Source organism: Haemaphysalis longicornis, unplaced genomic scaffold (assembly GCF_048455015.1).
Source record: "Haemaphysalis longicornis isolate Haplotype H1 unplaced genomic scaffold, Haemaphysalis longicornis Haplotype H1 scaffold_2, whole genome shotgun sequence".
NCBI lineage: Eukaryota > Metazoa > Arthropoda > Arachnida > Ixodida > Ixodidae > Haemaphysalis > Haemaphysalis longicornis.
In genome coordinates, this window is record NW_027526295.1 from 118,282,233 (window position 1) to 118,302,206 (window position 19,974).

The 19,974-nt window shown below is 47.9% G+C and overlaps 1 protein-coding gene across 1 annotated transcript; it reads left to right on the plus strand.

Annotated features, from left to right (window-relative positions):
- Positions 1 to 204: 204 nt before the first annotated feature.
- LOC144169149 (uncharacterized) lies at positions 205 to 19,670 on the plus strand. The gene is made up of 6 exons (XM_077698181.1): positions 205 to 294; positions 329 to 508; positions 3,658 to 3,725; positions 5,074 to 5,169; positions 12,992 to 13,129; positions 19,372 to 19,670. The coding sequence occupies exons 2-6, from the start codon at positions 445 to 447 to the stop codon at positions 19,483 to 19,485; spliced, it is 480 nt and encodes a 159-aa protein (XP_077554307.1). The 5' UTR covers positions 205 to 294; positions 329 to 444; the 3' UTR covers positions 19,486 to 19,670.
- Positions 19,671 to 19,974: the final 304 nt, after the last annotated feature.

Genomic DNA, 19,974 nt, shown 5'->3' on the forward strand with positions numbered 1-19,974 from the left:
TTCGGAACCTAAAAACGTTGTCACTCGGTCAAAAACAGCCCCAGTGATTCAGACGACAGAGAAATTTTCTGCACAATATTAAGCAAATTATTACTGGCAAAGAAAAGCCGTACAGTTTTATGCTGATATTATGAAACAGTTACAAGAACAGCAAAGCTACAACAAAAAAAAAACTATTTCTTTGATAACGCTGTACCACTACGAGCCGAGCCAACGTCACGTCAAGCCAACGCGGTAGCCTTTTGGCGGGCGGTTATTTTGCACAACAGAAGCTCCAACTAGAGTTTCTGTATTCGGGAGCTATATACAGGAACTCTATAGCTCCCTGCGGGAGCTATATACAGGAACTCTAGCTCCAACCGCTCCAACTGCGTCAGTCTGTGCTGTTCTGGCGTCAATCCTCCCTGTTCTGTGCCGGCGTCCACGTTCTTTATTACCGGTAACATGGGTGACGAGACCTATGTGGTTCAGCACTTCGGCTATTCTGCGAGGTCCCTCGTCAATTCAGGTAAAATTGTTGCCGAATGGGGACATTTCTGATTCAAAACTAGTGACGATAATTGGAACATTAAAAAAAAAATTTCCTGAGCGAACCGCCGCTCTGTTCGCTCTCAAACTTGCCACGAAGGTCGCAATTTGTGGTCTATTTTGTGTGATACCGGGAGCAACGATGGTACTTACCTGTGTATTCTTAAAATAAATAAAAAAGATTTTCGCCTATGGGAAAATGGCAGCTGATTTGGACGTGCAAGCCAGCGCAAGTTGATGTTGGAACGACGGAACCACCTGCAGAGTGAAACGCATGTTTGGGATTCACGTACGGAGCCAAATGGTGCAGCAGACGATCAGAAAACACACCTAGAAATGAGCTAACAGACGATCAGAAAACCCAGTTTTCGGGCTCGCACGTCCAAATCGCCGCCATTTTCCCATAGGCGAAAATCGTTTTTATTTATTTTAAGGATAAACAGGTAAGTACCGTCGTTGTTCCCGGTGTCAAACAAAATAGACCACAAAATGCGACCTTCGTGTGAAGTTTGAGCGCGAACCGAGCGGCGGTTCGCTCAGGAAAAATTTTTAAAGTGTTCCAATTACCGTCGCAACACACTATGTATTCAGCGACGGCTGCGCGAAGCCAGGGAGGGGGGGCACACTGGGCTCGTGCCCCTCCGGCCCCCCCGAAATGTTTCTTGCCAGGCTGGGGTGCGATTTAAGTAGCCTGAAGAACCGCCTGACGTCGCCTGCAGACGCGGAACGTGCAGTTTTAAGGACATTCTTGCTCATATAAAGCTGAAAACAAGGGCTATGTCAACGTCTGGTCCCTGTGCCCGCTCCAGATGCTGATACAGTAGAGGTGTGCACGGGCTCGGGCTTACCCGAAAGCCCGGGACCGGCCCGCGGGCTGGAATCGGGCCGAAATGTAAATGCTCAGGACGGCCCGGGCTGGCCAGGCACAGTGCAGAAATACTTAGGTTTTCTATGATATCACAGAAACTACATGTTGCTGACTCGGTAAAAACACAGAAGGTTTCTTTTTACATTCCACGGGACTTATCGTTAGGCCCTGAGGCACATGTGGGTATATGGCAAGCCAAGTGTGAGAGATCTGCAACTGCATGTCTTGGGATAAACTGACAAACACATGAGGCTCAGCGGCACACCGCCTAGGGAAGTACAACGAATGACAATTCAGCGTGACTAGTTTCCACCTCTAAGTTCGGATGAAAACAAATTTTCTATATGGAACACTTTGAACTGCAAACACTGCTAGAGAAACCTGCGTCTCCATCTGTTTTCTGTAGCAGTGCCCTATTCAGAGTTGCGTTTCCTTCTCTGAGCCAACAAAAGTGAAGCTGTCAAAGACTGAGGTGAAAATTCAACTTTAGTTTTGCTCGTTGTTGCGGCGGGAAAACACGGTGGCGAGCGTAGCTGGTGGAAGGAGGTGGCCGGCAGACGAAGACGAAAGGAAAAGTGCAACAGGGGAGTAGGGTGGTTTAAATGCGCCAACAGCCGCCTAAACAGTAACACTTGATATGATTGAAACTTTATAGATAAGCGATATGAGTCGGTATAGAACGCAGTGAAGCGGCAACGATAACATGTGCATAAGTGCACGCGTGTACTTTGCGTCTCAATAAAAAAAAGGGACCGAGTCCGACATCCCTATATGCTCTTGAGAAAAGGAAATGTATACGGACTAAACAACAAAGCAAGTACACACCCTGTTTAAACAAACACGAACCAGCTGGTCCCCTGGCATACAGGTTCCGTTTCTGGATAGCAATCGCAAGAATCAGGTTCAAATGCCCAAGGTGCCATTCTATTTTTAATTGTTTGTTTAAATTCATTATGGCACAATATGAAATTCTACACAAAATGCCGGGTGGTTTTGTCCCCGTAAGGTGAGCTCCAGCTCTTTTTTTTTTTTTTTTTTTACTTTTCAGTGGTTTGGGCCATTTCGGTTTCGGCTACTTTTCTTGAAGACTTTTCAATATTACCATGAATTTTTCCGTGGTTTGGGTGGTTTTTGGTTCATCTTTTTTTTATGTTGGGCGGTTCGGTCACCTTTATGTTGGTTTCAATTCTTTCGTATGTAGCTGAGCAAAGGACAGCTGCGGTAGGGACATGTGCATGATTGTTGCGTTTAATTGGGGTTGTCATGCCCGTTTAATGTTGGTTTTGCCTGTTATCATTTCCCTTAGGATGCATTTTACCCCGCCTTTAGGTAGTTTTCGCTTCCAAACGTGCCCCAATCAGGCGCGGGCCCCTACGGTATTGGGGTTGAAAACACACGGCCGGGCCCGGCTGGGCCATAAGGTTAAGGTCTCAAGCCGGGCCGGGCCGGCTCGTCGACCTCCTTCGTCTGGTCGGGCCGGGCCTACTGCGATAAGCACCGGGCCCAGGCTGGGCTTGGGCCGAAATTTTCGGCCCGTGCACGGCTCTAATATACAGCTGCAGCGCCGGGAACCCGCCTCTAGCCGATTGAGGCAGTCCCGCAGTTTCGCTGGCTGAACAGCAAGGCCGGGAAACGGCGGAGCAGCACGAAAGGCCTCATATAAACGTGCAGATGTTCTAAAAATAATACGGAGCACGGGAGCGGTGGCCGCAGCGGGCAAAACTGCATGCCAGCGCGATCTATGCGTAGATGCGCCGCAGATAGCGAGAGTGCGTGGGCAAATCCGTCTGGCCCCTCTCGATGTTCTGACGCTCGCCTCATCGCTCAAGCGAAGCCGCGCTGCTGCCACCTCTGCTCACCAGGGGCGCTTTCAGAGCTTCACGAAGGCCTGTTTACGCAGAGCCAGCGAAGAAAGCTTTGTCGTCAGTGGGGTCCGCTTTCTGCTTCGTCACGAATGCCACCGATTTCACTATGGGTGCCTGCCGTGCTTCGCGATCCGCTTGATTTCGAATCGTGTGGCTAGAATAATGCTTGGCTCAAGCTATCGCATAAAAATGAGCAAAAAAAAAAAACAAAAAAAAATTCATGCGCATCCTGGCTGCATTGCGTTCAATAGCTGAGATGTGAAATCGCCACCTATGGTTTCGAATGTCGTCATCAAGTACTCGCCACCTCCCCCAGCAACAAGTTCTTAGGCTGGTTGTTGCCTGGCTTCATCCAGGTCACCCAGATGTCCTTTTGCCGTTTTGCCTGTCTTGCAGTGTACAACCTCTCCTTCGACTACCTGGCGAACTGTGTGGATGCCCTCAAGGTTGCGGTGTCCGAGACAGTGAGTGGCACTTATCCTCCCCTTCCCTTATAAGGGGCATCTTCCCCTTATCCTCTACTGTAGGATAAAGGGAAACCACTCACTCTTTCCACTCGGTTGCACGTGCTGTTAAAGAAGCCATGAAGACAAAATTACAACTTTTTTTTTCAATTTAAAGAAATAGCCTTTGCTAACTCAATAAGCTCTATTCCAGCCACGGAAGATACTTTTTTGACACAAAAAAATGCACGAAATATTGAAAAAAATTCAAATTTCTCCCTGCAGGGTCGTACTGTGGGCAGGAGTGCCATATTTTAATGAAACAAACTTGTATTTCGCCTTCGTGGCCCCTTGAAACATCCTCGCCTTTTGAGTTCTTCAAGCGTGGTCTCTGAACGTAGCAGTTTTTTAGGGCAGCGCAGCCTGTAAATTCGTAGTGAAAACCATTTCCAACTGCCCTGCTCTGGCTCTAGTGGCTGCGTAATCACTTTCGGTCTGTAAGCCAGTTTGGATACTCCCTGGCATAACCATCCCAGTCTAATCTCAGCGTTTGTCACTGTAACCACAAATCTCAGTCCACTTGTCCACTCAATGCCCATTTCAACACATATGTGGAAAATTGTGGAATAAATGGCGCACTTGCGGCACTAATATGTAACCATGTACTCAGAAGGATTAGCCAGATTAGAGCTCTGCGAAAGGCTTTCAAAGATGATCTTCCTTTGGTAAATGACCCCCCCCCCCCTAATGAACTTTTTTGAACAGACATTTGTGGAGGGGTTTTCCAAGAAGCACCTACTATAGTAATCCTTCCAACAGTTTGGCGGGTGTGAGGACATTTTTTGTACAGCTAAGCTGTAAATGGCTAGGTTCCGACCAAACCTGTGTCCATCACTCGAGCCGCATAGGATAAGAATTTTCGTCTCCAGAGCTACTTTAAATTCCTCGGTAGCTCTCAGTCTAATGTCACATGTCTTGAAAAAATTGTGCTTAAATCGGCCGCTAAGATGACTCCACTTACACCGAGTTTCATCTACTTGTCATAGTTACGTAGTTTTGCAGTGAAGTTGTCAGGGAAAAGGACAGCCCCACATCTATTGGCTACAGCAAAGCTTGAGTCCTTCCAAATTTCGTTCAGCCAATAGGCTGCTGGAACGCATGCTCAGTCGCAAGTTACAAATGATCGTGTGTGGTTTCGTGCACTCCTTGGACTGTGCCCAGCTTCACGTGTCATCCTTCTCCATGCAGTACAAGGGCACTGAATTTTTTTTATTTTGTCATCTTTGTTAAACGCTGGCATTGAGAAAAGAGTTTCTGGAAGTGAGAGAGGAACCCAAGGAGTGGGCGAACTTGAAACCCTTGTGCGCAGCTCAAGGATGAGGCACCTGCAGACCTGGAGCATCGCATGCACAAACTTTTTGCCGAGCTGTCCACCAGCCTCAACAAGAACTGTGACAAGCTTCAGGTGAGGCGTCTTGCTGCATGGTAGTGCAGGCGTGAGACGCGCTGGACTGCCTGCCGTGTGGAGGAGGCATGGCGCACTTCTTCTCCCACCAATGGAAGGGTGGTGGAGGACATTGTGTTGTCATATGCGTAGACAAGATATCATGCCAGTTGTTTCTCTTGAGGTTTTACTTGTTACAGTCTTATGACAATGTTTTTTTTTTTTTTTTTGTTCTTGCTGACTTTCCTAATGTCCCCAAAGTGGCATCTTCGATTTAGACGCTGATTTATACTGCCTGCTGTTTGTGGAACTCCATGAGCAACTTTTTTGCACTGCGCAACATTTCTTGCCTTTCAGGCAAGTTGAGAAAGCCTGGAAAAAGGCAAAAAATATGTCGTATTGGTGAAGGCTGTAGCTTTCTATCACTTCAAATATAAAATTGCAATCTGTTTTTGTTCATCTGCAGTCTAGTTGAACGCACTATCAAAAGAGCTTAAGCCATCCGTGTGGTAACTTTCAGTCTCGATCTGCCGACGAAACCTGCTTGTTTTGCATACCCTTTGAGCCTGAAACTGTGAGGCTGCACTCGTTTTAGGCCTAGAACTGGGGGAGGGAAAAGTGCCGAGGCTTTCAGCAGCACAGGAGAGCGTCGGGCTGTGAGCTAGTAGGGCAAGGCAAGAATGAGAAGTCAGGGAAGCGTCGTTTCTGTTACCTCACGCCCTTTGGGGCCTTTGAGAGCTAGGTTTGGGTCAAACGAATTTTGCCCTGGTTGAACACAATTAAACCGAGTTTGTCGGATTATAGCTCAGTTTTCGTGCTTAAGCGCGAAATTGTGCTGCAGGCACAAATGCGGAGTGAACTTGGATGCAGCCTGCGTGTCACAAACTGCAAGCCAGGCCCTCCATCTTGTACATTCGAGCGGCCGACATGACGGCTTCCCGGACGAGGGTCGGCCATTTTTGTCGCGCTGCAGAATCGGGGATCCCCCTTCGGCTTTGTGCTCGCATCCTTTGTTTCGCCGTGCCTGCTACGAGGACAAAAGTGGGCTGCGACATTCCAGCGTGCAGGTGCGAGGGGTGACGTCACGATCGCTAGCTCGGACACGCGCGCGATAGTGGCGAGTGGCTGGTGGCCCCGGGAGGGGGGAACAGAGGAACAATGGGGAAGACGTCGGAGCGGTTCTACGGGACGGCCGGCGGAGGTTATTTAAGCGAGCGCAAGCGGTCGCTGGGAGCAGTCGGCTGGAGATTCTTGAACGGGCTACGCGGGGAAGGGTCCGGGGGTGACGCGCTTTAGCGGAAGTAAGTCTGTAGGCTCGCGACCGAATGACCAACGCCTCGGCTTAGCGCTCAAGTTCGCCCGTCGCCGCGAGTCCCATGGCCGATCAGCTTCCGCACCCCGGAGCCCCCAAAACACGTAAGCGGCTGCCCGGCGAGGCCGGCTCAACCTCGCCGTGACTTTCCGCCGTTGAACCTGTGGGTTCTCCTGTGGGTCCGTAGAGACTTTCCTTTGCCGCGCCTCGCCTGCAAATTTTGTTTGTTGCATCGGATTAAGATATCTGCCTCCTCCGGGTTTTTTCTGGCGTCGCTGGTAGTTAATGGGTTGCGAGTTCCTTTTTTGTGTGTCTTGTTCGTAGTAGTTGTGTTGGTGAGGGTAATGATGTTGGAGGGCATTTCACGTGTCGTGTACAGCTTGCAGAGCTGCTGGATTTTTTATAGTAAGTGCTATTGTCGGGGAGTTAACGATGTTTGTCCCCTAGAGTGTTTTGCGTGTTGCGTACTTGTTAGTATTTTTCTGTAGTTGCGTTGTCGAGGTTTAAACAAGTGTTTGCCTCTAGAGTGTTTCGCGTGTCGCGTACAGCTGTTTGAGTTATGTTTTCGAGGTCGAAGGTTAAGGCGTAGGCCACGGTGGATCGAGGGCCTCCGTAGTGGCCACCTTGTGTATTTGGTTGTCCTTTGTTGTGTTATTATCTAGTTAGCGCCGTGCACTAGCCTGCCAGCGCGCGCGTGCGCTTAGTGTACGGCAGATTAGTGCCTGCGTGCACAGGGCCGATGGCAGTGTGAAGGTTTCTTTTTCTTGTGTCGGGCCATACCCTGTAACCCCTTGTTCCTGCAGCGAACATATATAGTTAAAAACGCAGTCGAGCATCTCCGCTGTGATTTCATTCACTCCAGCAATCTCGGCACACGTGAAAACTCGCGGGCCGGCCACCCTGCTAAAATATAAATAACTGTTTCCTCGCGCCCGTCTTTGGTTTCTGCTAGCAGACGCAATTATCAAGGGGAGGGGTTTGTGACACTGCACCTCCTTATACCATTTTCCAATGGAAAGCGCCCTTACTCTTTTCCCGTATCTCCCTCTTTGCACCCCTCTCCTTGGACGTAATCAGTGATTAGACACTTTCAATATGCGCAACCGCATGAGGCGCTGGCTTGACCTTGGCTGAGCTTGAAGGTCAAAGTGACGTTACAAGGAATGAGCCGTTTTCTGGGTTTGTACCTGAAGTAATACAGGTTTCGCTCCAAGATGGCTGCACAGTTCAACCAAAGCTTAGCTGGGGACCCAACCCTTTGAAGTATTTTGTGTCCTATATTCACCGCTGTCACAGTTAAAGCGCTCCCATTGTTTCTTTCTCGGGGCACGTGTATAGCCCAGGAAACAGACACTTGGTGCTGTTGTGTCTGCTCATGAGAGAAACTCCCTTTCATATCCATGCTATTGCCAAGGTGACCTCTGTTTCAGTGATTACCAAATAGATCTTATGAGCTGTGTGTGTGATCTTTCTGTGCTGTTGCATGACCGTGTTGCACGACTACCAGACCAAATGCAATGCACTGCTATGGATAGAGGAGACGATTAAAGACATCTCTTGTTTCAGTGTTCCCCGTATATTTGTCTAAAAACACTCAATGCGATTAAACAGATACTGGAGGTAGTTACGAAAGCTGCTCAATTACCTTATTAAGCCACAGTGTAAACTATGTACGCCGTACTGTCAGTTCAGTCACCCGGTGGAAGCGTTTTCTTTTTGTGAGAAAATCGCTCTCAGGAGCAACATTACCATCGCTCAGTCCTCCTCACTGATCTGTGGACGTCAGCTGTGGCGACACGCTCAAATTCCATAGAACTACTCGGGATTGCGAGCTTTGTTAACCTCTACATTATAAGCTGTCCAACATTGAACAAAACATCCGTGTCACACGTGAAAGGAAGGTGAATCAAAATTTTGACGGCTGAGGCAGCTCTGAATGATCTTGCAGGCCAGTGTGGCCTCTTTATGGTGTCTGGAAGGGGGAGTGTGAGGGGCGCTGTATGCGCGCCATGGTTGGGTGCTGCACGAAACGCGAGGAAAACCTCACTAGTCCACTAGGGGCACTGCACCAGGGAGGGGAGCGGCCTTGGAAGGGTTGTCGCGTGCGTCGTCAGCGTTGTGCTCACCCTGCTGTGGATGTTATCTGTTTTGTTTTCGGTATAGGCTGTGTGCGCGTACCGTATTTATCGTCTTGAGTGTACGTTGTGCGTTTTCCTTGTTGATCTACATTGTCATGAACGTAGCGAAACCTTCAAGCACATCATTCCGCCGAAGCCACGGACGGCAAGCTTGTATTTGTTCTGGAGGACGCCTTTACAATGTTTTTCCTCATAGGAAAAACTTCATGCGTTCAGCATGCATGACTTCGTCGCTTCTTTGAGCAGCCTAAAATTCGACCAAGTCGGTTGTGAGGCTCACTGTAAGGCCCTGAGTAAGGAAAGAGTTGTGCAGAGACAGCGGCAAAAGCATGTGATTGATTGATTGATTGCGGGGTTTAACGCGCTGACACTGCACACGCGATGAGGCGCGCCGTAGCAGGGATTGGCGGATTAATAGAAATCCGGATAATTTTGACCACCTAGGAATCCTTAACGTGCGCCGAAATCTCGAACACGCGGACTTTTTTGCTTTCCGCCTCCATCACAAAAGCGGCCGCCGCGGCCGGGAGGCAAAAGCATTTGAAGCTTCGGAGATGCCAGTATGCGCTTTCAAATTGACGCACTTCGCATGCTTCTTTGAAGTGTATGCAAGAAATAAACTGGAACATGCCCTTCAAGTTGCGCTTTTATGTACTCATTTTTCAGGTGTGTACCGATTCCCAGCAAACTTAAATGTACAGCAATTGTTTCCCCGACAGTTACTATTGTAAACAAGTTTTCTTGGATGTCAGACAATTCGTTTTAAAGAATTGTGCATCAGTAACAAATGAAACGCGAAAAGCAAAGTTCAATCATAGGCCGGGAAAGGTGATACTAGCCCAGGTTATTTCCCTTGGAAGGCGCAAAGACTGCTCTTTAGAAGTGTTATTCAACATCACTTATATGCCTTCTCTAGAAGCTGACGTTTCTTTGTGTGCATTTATATTGTCTTGTTCACGTTTGAGAAGTGCAGTACTGAAAGTTGCGCACGTTGCTGTCCGTTCATGATGAAAAATAGCGCGGAAGGAAGACCGACAGCACGATGCACACAAGCTAGCTTTGTTTGAGTCATGGGGCCTCCTCTTCCTTTTTGCGCTATTTTCATCATTCAGTATGCGTTCATGTTCCAAGCTCGTCCACATGCGAATGAAACCTGCCCTTGCCGCGATATGGCAATAAAATATTGTCGGCAGTTACAATGCACCTGGATCAATATCTAGGCGCAGATTAACATTGTTAGTGAATGACTCATGGAGGAAAGAAAAGGTTAGAAGAGGCCCTGACATCACATTTGTGAAGCCGAGTCCCGCCATGACTTGAGCCCACGGAGCCCAGCACTCTATCCCATCATCCTTTGCTGTTTCCGGTTTGATTTTACTAACATGGCGTCGCCCTGCCCTCCCGCTTCGAAGCGAAAACAGCTTCATCGCTAATTCCTCGGTGCGATGTCATGTTCTAAGCTGTTGATTTCGCCTTCAATTTGCGCATTCTAACCCTCACCCAAAGGTTCAATCGAAAAACGGCCTTCGTTTTTGAGATAGAAGGACGATTATTCAGCTCTCAAGCCTGGCAAAGTAGCGTTTTTCGTCGTCATAGCAACAGGTACGCGGGATGGCGAACGCAGACGACGGGAGCATTGTTTGGGGTCGTACAGCATTGCGGTCTTGGCGCACTACGTCTCAGAAGCGATAAATTTCACTTCACTTCACAACGGAGAAACGCAAAGTGAGCAAAGAACGAACTGTGGCTCTCGCCAACGCTGAGCGAAGGGGATTTTCCCGGCAGGTCGCCGGCGGCAGCAGCAGCTTGCTCCGCTGATCTCGACGCGACGTAAGCGCCGCTGCGGCCGGGGTAGTTAAGGCCGCCTCCGACGGCAGAGTTTTCAAACTGGCTTAATCTAAAAACGTTTGTCGTAGCGACTGTGCTGGTTTGCAAGCGTAGCAAGGCAGCCACATACCAAGCGCCTTAAAAGTTTGTCCGCTCTATTCGCCCAGATTTGGCCATCGCAGTTGTAAACAAGTAAGCAACATTGTCCATTGGCTCAAGAAAAATGACTCCACTTCCTCCACACTTTTCGCAATGCATTGGGATGCTATGGGCCTCTCCTGAGTATTCTTTCCTCCATGTGAATGACTGCATTGAACAACAGACAGCCATTCCAGCTCTGGGCCACGAACGGAGCTCGTCTGCTTGGGTGCTGCATAGCTGAAAGACGCGAAGGAACGGATGCAGCAACAAAGCCGCCTGCACGGAACATGTGTCAGCGCCAGTTCCAAATCACATCGTCCTGTCAGTCCTATCTTCATTTGAGGAACTGCTTGCAGCCTTTTTGCGTAGCATATTTAAAGAAACACAAATCAAATTTCCGCCTATCAAGAGTGATTTTGGAAGAAACGCAGTGCCAGCCGCCTGCGCTCCTCCGTACTTTGGGAGGCAGCGTATCGGTGGTAGCGCTAGCTCCAATCCTCCATTGTGGCGCCACCCAGGAGGTGTAATCGCTGTACTGTGCAGCCTCTCTGTTCCGCCCATCACACTTCCCCTTCCAGACACCATAGCCTCGTTGCAGTAGCTTGTGAGAGCTGTACAAACCGAGTCTCCTAACTTCTGCAAGGTAGTGCAATAAAGGATTAAGTTCTGCACGATTGAAGGTTGGGAAAGTTGGTTTCGATACAACATGGAAAAAAAGCGAGGAAAAGATGATGATGACACAGAATAAGAACAGGCAGGCAGGAAGCGTGTCGTCGGGTTTGCTCTTATTCCGTATTGTCGCCTTTGCTGCACTTTTTTCCATGAAGGACCATTTGTATTCAGCTGCATTATGCAGCAAGTAGCGAGGGTTCAACTGATTCACTGCAGTGTTACCCTTAATTTGTTATTTTACTCTTCAGCAGTACTGGTCAGTTAGACAACTTGCCCGTCAAAGCAGCAGGCTGCAAAATTGCTACGGTAAGCTCAGTCTTGCTGAAGCTAAGGGCCTCCGCAAGTGATTCTCATCAGCACTGCATTGACATTGGATTTCAGTCTCAGTGTGGATTAGCACGAGAAAGGTCACATGCGAGATCTTTCGTTCTCTTAAATGTGAAGTTCGTTGTGGCAGGAGTGAAGTGAAAAGTGGGCAGGTAGATGCAAACACATTTGCGTGAAATGGCTGCCTTCTACTCTTGAGTACAGCAGAAAGGCTTGTTGGCAATCTCCAGAGCAACATTTAATGATTTAATGGTTAGCATAAATAGCTCTCCACCGGCTTCCCTTTTTGAAATGCCACTGGCAGCCTATTTTATGTTCACTGCAGGATGCCAGCCTTTTCCATTGGCCTCCAACAGCTCTTATCCTGAACTGTCCAAATCAATTCTTTGCCACCAAGCTTCCTTATCTCGCCCGTCCTTCAAGGTGTCCGCCTTCCCGGACCTCTGGCACCGTCTGTCAGAAGCCACTCGGTTACCCATTGGATGCAAGATGTCATTCAGCCATTCGGTTATTCAGGTAGCAGCAGCCAACAGAGAGCTTGCCTGCACGCTAAGGGAAACGAAATGCAACAAGGAATGATGCAGTGCAGATAAGCTACGGGGTTAAAAGGGGTCACAAAAGGTTAGCGGTTGACCCTGCAATTAAATATTCACTAAGCAGGCTGATTACAGAACTTCATTCATTAACATCTCGTTCAGTGATCACAATGAGCATGAAGTGTGTGTTCCTGTAGAGCTCGATTGAATCTCGTGTCACAACCACTTACAAACGGAGCGGCAAAGCAGGTTCCACCATCACTTGGAAGTTCCTTTGATGCGAAAGTGAATTGTCTGCGTACTCTTGTACCGCGGGAGTTTTCTTTTAAATTTGGGCAGGTGCTGCTCCTCACATGTTCCTTTTCAGAGCGTCTCCTCTTCCCCACTTTGGTGGCAAGGAATTGGTTTGGTCAGCGTAGGGTAGGAGGACCAGGGGGGGAGTATATGGAAAAGAGGCTCTTTTTTCCTGCAGTGCACACAACATAGGGTGATGGTGGTGATGATGATGGTTCTAATTTTGTTAATTAAGAAAGAGAATTTGCCGTTTCTTTTTTTATACTGCAAATTGACTTTTCTTGAAACAATTATTTCGGCTTTTAGCCTCTCTTGTTTATTTTATGTATTGGCTTTAAACCTGCTGCAGCTTTGCTAGTGGGGGTATTGTTCCCCACTTTTTAACTTTTTGGGGGGGAAGGGGAACGCGGAATTTTTCTAAGAATTTAAAAGGCTGATGGTGACGGCGATGAAGGGGATGATTCCACATTCTCAGCGCGCTGGGAGAAATAGTTCAGCTGTAAATATGGAGGGGGGGGTTCCCAACCATAACAGTGGGCTCCCTCGAGAAGCCGTTCTCACTCCTAGTGCTGTGTTTCTCTGACCTGCTTTCGCAGTTGTATACAGAGCGCAACGTGATGCATGTGCCGTCGTACGTGCTGCTGCCCACGGACGAGATCCACCGCTCGCCCGACGCAATCCCCTTGGCCGTCCTGAAGGCACAGGCGACCATTTTGATGAAGCGCATCGCCAAGGTACACTTTATTTGTTTATTCCGTTTATTGATTCCGTGTGCCCTGTAAGAAAACAAACAAAAAAAAATGTTTGGGGGAACAAAACCTCCTCCAGCCTAGCTATGGCAGGTTAACAGCCAATAAAAAATAAATATAAAGGAGTGAAAGTCGAAGGGTATTTTTTCATAAAAACCACGATGAGAAAAAAAAACAGTGACACTCAGCACAACATCTAACTCATCACACCTACCCAAATCTGCCTACCCAGTGTGCCTGCCTGCCTACAGTGTACCTACCCAGGTAGACTGATGGAACTGGCTTTACTTGCCGCAGTGGCGTGGTGCTGCTGAGTCCAAGGATGCGCCGTGGCGACCGCTTTTTAGATGGAGTCAAAAACGCTCGTGTGTCGCGGTTCCAGCAAACGTTCAAGGGGCCACGCAGACAAAATTAACGTTTGCTTTATTCGAAAGATTTGGTGTTTTATAGTGCGCCCAGTGCTTGTCCGGCAGCAAACGATGCTTTGTTCACTGAGAAGTCAATGAATCTGAGCTGAAATTTTGATTCTCCTGCCAAATCACGTGTTTCGTGACGTCTGCGATAATGAACGAGGACTGGTCTTCAAGCGAACATTAGTGCGCTGTTTACTCTGCAGCAGACTGCAGGACAATTTTGTTACCGTCAGTCCTCCTAGATGGCGCCACCATGCTGTGCAGGGCTGCTTTCTGCCTTTGCTTTGTTTCTGACCGCATTTGCACCTGGCTTGTTTTTGTTACGGTAGGTAGTAATCGTTTTGTGAAATATGGGGTATGCTCGACAAACAAGGTCACGTAAGACACTGTCACTTACGCCAATTCGCCAGTGTTGTGTGAGACAACCCCGAAACGGCAGACTGCTGTGCAGCTATAATAACAAGCATAGGGAGTACAGTACCAACAGCAGTGTGCAGTGGTGTTTCTATGTGTTTGTAACTTCCATTGTTTACCCCACCATTCTCAGTGCTGTGAAATGAATATGCATTTCATTTAAGCGAAAATAGCTGGTTCTGCAAGCTTATATAGCGCTGCCTAACTTGTGTTTCCTTTTGCCGGTCCCAACCAATCGCACAGCTGGGCATATGAAGTCACAGGTTCTAGTGCTGGAAATGAGCTGCTGGGTCGCATGGCCATTCGTTTTAGATGCGAAACACCTTATGGTCGAGCCTGTTCCCTCCGCCGTTGTGTCCACACCCCCACTGCGCATGCCTGGCCAGGCACCGCTGATGATGATTGTGGCAGGATGCTCCTAGGGATTGGCCAACCAAAGAATCCATCACGAGATAGCTTCGTGGTCAACTACCGTCGTCATCTTCCCGTAGGGGAACCCTGAGTAGTATGCGAGGCATTCCTCCTCTCCTCTCTGAAGCTCCTCTCCTCTCCGGGATCGCGCAATGAATGACAACACCTGTGGTAGCCGCTGCATACTCCGCTGGGGGCGCCACTGTAGCTCCGTGGTATAAATGACGCGCGCGTGCTCCGTACCCCTCATTCTCCTCCCGCAACGCCGCGATCGAACTGAAAACTAATGTGGACTTGAGTTGACCCCATGGCTGCTTCGCATACTACTCAGGGTATGTGATCCCCATCTACCTACGGGAAGATGGCGAAATTTTTTTTTTCCTAATTATACAGCTTATTTGAGCAAAGTTTACATTATAAACTTGGTGTCAGCATGATTCTGACGAGGCAATCTTTCGAATTAACCAAACTTGTGTTTTGTCTGCGTGGCCCCTTTAAAGATCCCCAGGGGGTCAAAATTAATCTGGAACGTTTTATTATGGCATGCCTCATGGCCTAGATGCAGCTTCAGCCCTTTAAACCACCAAAATTTAAAAAAAAAATCGAGTTTGAGTTGCATTTTGTGTATCTGCCTTAGGAGTGTGGTAGATAACATGTGTGTGAATATTAAGAACACTGAGCACTTCACGAATAGCGTTTGGCGTTTTGTTCCATTGGCAGCGCAGTTTTACCTTTCGGAGTACTCCGTTTTTGGAAGTTCGAAATTAACGAATAACGGAGCCTTGAAAGTTGGCTCTGTCACACGACTTGCGGGTTTTTAGGCTTCACCACACGGCATGCCCCTTTGAGTTGGCTTTCTCGCACAAACAGGAGTTATGCAAGAAAGCCCATCATGTGTAAACCTTGCGCAAAGCAAGTGCATGCCAACTTCGCGTATGTTAGCTGAAGTGGAAAGTACTTGTGTAGATTTGATAATTCAAAAAGAAGTTTTTGTTGTCAAAAGGAGAGGCATAAGTTTGTTTTTTTTACTCCTTCGCCATCTCTTATTTTTGATTTTTCGAACCATTCCTTTCATCTACCATAAGCCATTAAGAATCAGATGTGCTTAGTACCGATTGCCTAGGTTATCTTTTTTTCTTAATAAAGCAGAGACAGTTGTAGTCATATGTACTCGGTTTGATTTGCAGTTGGCGTTTGTAAATATTTGATTTAGTTCAGAATATATTTTGACTTTATGGAGTGGATTTCAATTTGGCACTATAGCAGATTGTAAATCTACACAGAGAGCTTGATAACTCACCTTACTTCATTTCGTGGGTGGTGTGTGCAATGTGGCTACAAAAGCAGCTTTTACAACAATGGCAAAAAAGAATCATTCCGCAATATCGCTTCTTCTCCCCTAATGAAGGGACGTGGATCAGCGGTAAACAATTGCGGAGATTTCTGAGTCATCACATGGCCGGGGCCTTTTGGAAAGACCACATGGTTGTCAAGGTGTTTGCTGATGGAAGAAGGGAACATCAAGACACTGTCCAGGCTCCCCACATTGTCGCTAGGTGCTAGCCAGCTGACTGGCATGCCGTATTTTGCGGTCTACAAGTCGCACCTTTGTATAAATCGTGCCCATCTTAAAACGACAGTTTTTCCGAAAAAAAAAATGTATATAAGTTGCACGGCGTATAAGACACACCAGTGTACAAGATGCACTTGTTAATTAGGTAAAATTATAGAGGATCACTTTGTTAGGAAGTGCGGCGAGAGTACATGGTTGCGGTGGCCACCACCTCTGAACGCATCCCCATGTAAGCAGTGCTAGTACGTGCAACTACAGTCCAAACTCTAAACAGAACTAACTTCTCAAAAATGGTTTATTGATACACACAGATGGCATGTACTTACAGGCGGCGTTTAGGCAAAAACATCGCAAATGAAACATAAAGACACTGTCCACATTGTCGCTAGGTGCTAGCCAGCTGACTGGCATAGGTATACCTTTATTGCAGATGGGTTACACTTCATGGGGCAGCTCTTAGCAATAAAAGGCGCACCATGTTGATTATTTTGAGTTTTAGTCTATCTAGCTCAGCAGTGAATTTCATGTTGCATCGTCCACTAGTCTCACTTCCTGTTGGGAGACTGCAGTCAGGTGGTATTCCAAAAACATGGGAGAAAATCAGGTCTTGCCTTTCCATACCTGGGCCTTATGGGGGGTTTCCAGCTCTACGTATTAAATTAAAGAGGCCACGAGGACAAAATTCAAGTTTTGGTCACTCAAAAAACCACTTTGTCACAGTAACAATGATATTAGTTTTATGTCAAACTTCAAACAAATAACCTGCTCATTAAAGAAAACAGATGAAACAGTGGTGACTCTCTGTCCACTTTCCGGCAAGGTCTCTATGAGGTCACAGAATTTTGTTTATGTGATCAACGGCCACTGACCTAAGACACCGCTGAGAAACATGACTGGGCGGTTGTTGTGCGGCTTCTAGTTTTGTTTGAGCATATCACTGTAATCCTAACATGCTGTTAACACACTGGGCATCCTCGATTTACCAGTCGTGGATGGTTTGCGGGCAGTTTGGGGACTACGTGCTTCCTGAAGTCCCATAGGAATCGTGGGAAAACCGAGCGCCGGATCGCGTCTCGGGCAGTTTGCGGACAATCCGGGACTGATAATCAAGGAGGCCCACTGATAACCATGTTTCCAGCGTTTCCCTCTATCACGTCGCTGGTAAACTTGTGTTGTGTGAAATTTGAAAGTCTGTCAACATTTCTCTCATTTTTGGGGGTTAAGACTGGAATGGAGCTGAGTTACCAAAGACTAGTTCTTTCAAACTCAGACTAGAATACAGAGACAGACAACAAGTTACACTTATTAAAACCACACTTGGGACCATACACTACGGACACACGCAACAGACACACGGAAGTCGCCTTGACCAGGTTACGGAAAGGCCACTCGCATGCGACGCACTTGCACCTCCTCTCCGGTTCTCCAAGACCCATGTGTAGCAGGTGTGGGGAGGGCCTATCCGTAGGCCACATCCTGGTCATATGCAAGACACTCAACACAACACGGCACAAGGACTTGAGAGAACTGTACAGACAACTCATTCCGCCATGCCCACTGTCGCTTTTGGATGACGATGCCATGGTTTCTGTGAAACACGTTTTTAAGTGTTTGTCAGATGTTAAGTTTTGACACCTCATTTCCTATCATGCATAATCAAAACTGGCCCTATACACCGGCCGTCACCATTGCCTTTAACTGATTTTACCATTTGTCTGGCTTACACGTTTTAATACCTGCTTTTTTGTGGTGATCACTTTTTCTTGGCGCTATTTGCCCTAGCTGGCCTTGCACCAAAACAATCCAACAATCATCACCAGTTCTTTCAAACTGAAGGAAATATGACCTTGTTAATTTTGGAAGAACTAGCTTCGGTAACTCACTCAGCTCCATTGCAGCCACAAAAGTCTTTTCTAACCGAAAAAATGAAGTGAAAATGTTGTGCTACAGGTGTGCAATATGGACGGGAGTGACGTGACGTGGGCGTGCACTATACAGGTAGATATAAGAGTGGTCACTGCTCATTCACATTCAAGTGACATGCTCAAGCAAAACTAGAGGCCCCACCACAATTGGCCTGGCATGTTTCATGGTAATGGCTTTGGTCGTCGGCAGCAGTCAATCATGCAAACAAGATTCTGTGGTGTCGTTGTGACCTTCACCAGAAAGTGGCTTGGGAGTTGGCAGAGTTTTTTCATCTGTTTCCCTTAAGTGGACCCTGCAACACGCTTTGAGCAGTGCAAAGAAACCTGCGCAATGTTCAGACTACACTGCCAGAAGTACCCGAGCCAAATGTTACACGTGCACACGAAGCGGTAAGCTCGCAAATTGCTGTGAATGACACAGAAAAATCAACCGCGCTCTCTTCAGTTTCCCTCATTGTGCACCACTTCAATTACATCGTTACAGCGGTGTCTGACCTATTGGCTGTTGCTGGTAAACTTCACAGTTTATTTCTCGCATTTCCTCTGGCGATCCGCTGTGGTCGGCGCCGTGCACCAACCTCTTCTATGCCTGAGCCTCTACGAGCAGTTTTGGCGTTTCTTTTGCGTTTTGAGTGGACGCGGAGTTTGAGGGACATACTCAATACCCCCCCATTCAACCAGACCACTTGACAACAAGCATTCATGGCTTCAAAAGTGCCGCGCCGACATCAGCACACGCTTGCGAGCAGGCAGCCATGGCCTGCTTTCTTGTTGCACCAGACTGGAAATACACCCCTCCATGTTGCGGAGAACAAGAGAAAACTAAGGCCGCTGAAGAGAACGCCACAAGTCGCCCCCCTCACAGGCAGAGAGCGCGCAAGTTTCGTCGCATAGTCTGTGGTCGAGTTGCGAGGGAACGATTATGCGCGATTTTTTATCTCGCATAGCTTCAGTGGTCGTAAATGGATTTTTATAGTTCCTGAGGAAGGAGATTGGTGGGACAATAGACTTCGCCCCAAAATGCATTCTGAGTAGTCAGTGGTAAGTGCTGCAGGGCGCCTTTAATATCTCCATTATTTGTGTGGCGTTTGCGATGATATTGGTATCATCGTAATTTTGGGACGAAGGAGTCTTCTTCATGAACCAGCCTTGTGTTTCTTCTTCACGGCCCTTTAAAGAACGGTGGCCTTGCCCAGAAGAGTCACAGCCTGGTTGAAAAATAGAGCCCTACTTGGACAACGACAGTAAAGAAGGACGACGGGACAGAGCGCTTGTCCCGTCGTCCTTCTTTACTGAAATCTCAATGCACGGGAGTTTTTGCCTTTTGCCTGCGTCAGAAAAGCGGCCACCGTGTTCATGATTGAACCCCTGTGGCCGCTGTCACTGTCATTGTCCAAGTCGCGCTCTATTTTTCAATCACAATGCACCAACTTGCCCTACAGCTTTGTTTAATGGAGTCACAGCCTGCTCTTCCTGCCTCTTCTTATCCAGGAGAAAGTGCGGCAGGAAGCGTTGAGGGACGAGTTGGCACGGCAGGAGGACACACGGCGCCACCTGTGGTCCATCATGGAGAAGATCTGTGCGATGCCAAAGGGCCTCCCTTGAGCTGAAATTGCCTCCTCGTCGACCACGGCAGTGCCGGAAGGCAGCTACATGATGGGGGGGAGGAGAAGAGCAGCCCACCCCCTCCCAACATGACAGCACCTCTCTGTCAGACCTCACGGGTTCTGTGGTCCCGAAGAAACCTCACTAAGTTTTGTGAGCAATAAAAATTTTAATGCTATTTTAAACCTCACTAAGTTTTGTGAGCAATAAAAATTTTAATGCTATTTTTATATCTGTGGTTTGGGCCTCGCAATTGTTAACCCGTTCACCACTGCACATCTGCCACAGTGGCTCAATGGCTACAGCAATGCGCCACTGCGCCCAAGGACAGGGGTTCAATCATGAACACGGTGGCCGCTTTTCTGACGCAGGCAAAAAGCAAAAACTCACGCGCGTTGAGATTTCCGTCCACGTTAAAGATCCCTGGTTAGTTGAAATTGATCCGGAGTCCTCCACTGTGGTGCGCCTCATAGCCCAAAAATAGCTTCA

Coding starts and splice junctions, on each gene's coding strand:
- LOC144169149 (XM_077698181.1), top strand. CDS start 445: ATGGGTGACGAGACCTATGTGGTTCAGCACTTCGGCTATTCTGCGAGG. Junction 509..3,657: donor GAGGTCCCTCGTCAATTCAG/GTAAAATTGTTG, acceptor CCTGTCTTGCAG/TGTACAACCTCTCCTTCGAC. Junction 13,130..19,371: donor TGATGAAGCGCATCGCCAAG/GTACACTTTATT, acceptor CTTCTTATCCAG/GAGAAAGTGCGGCAGGAAGC.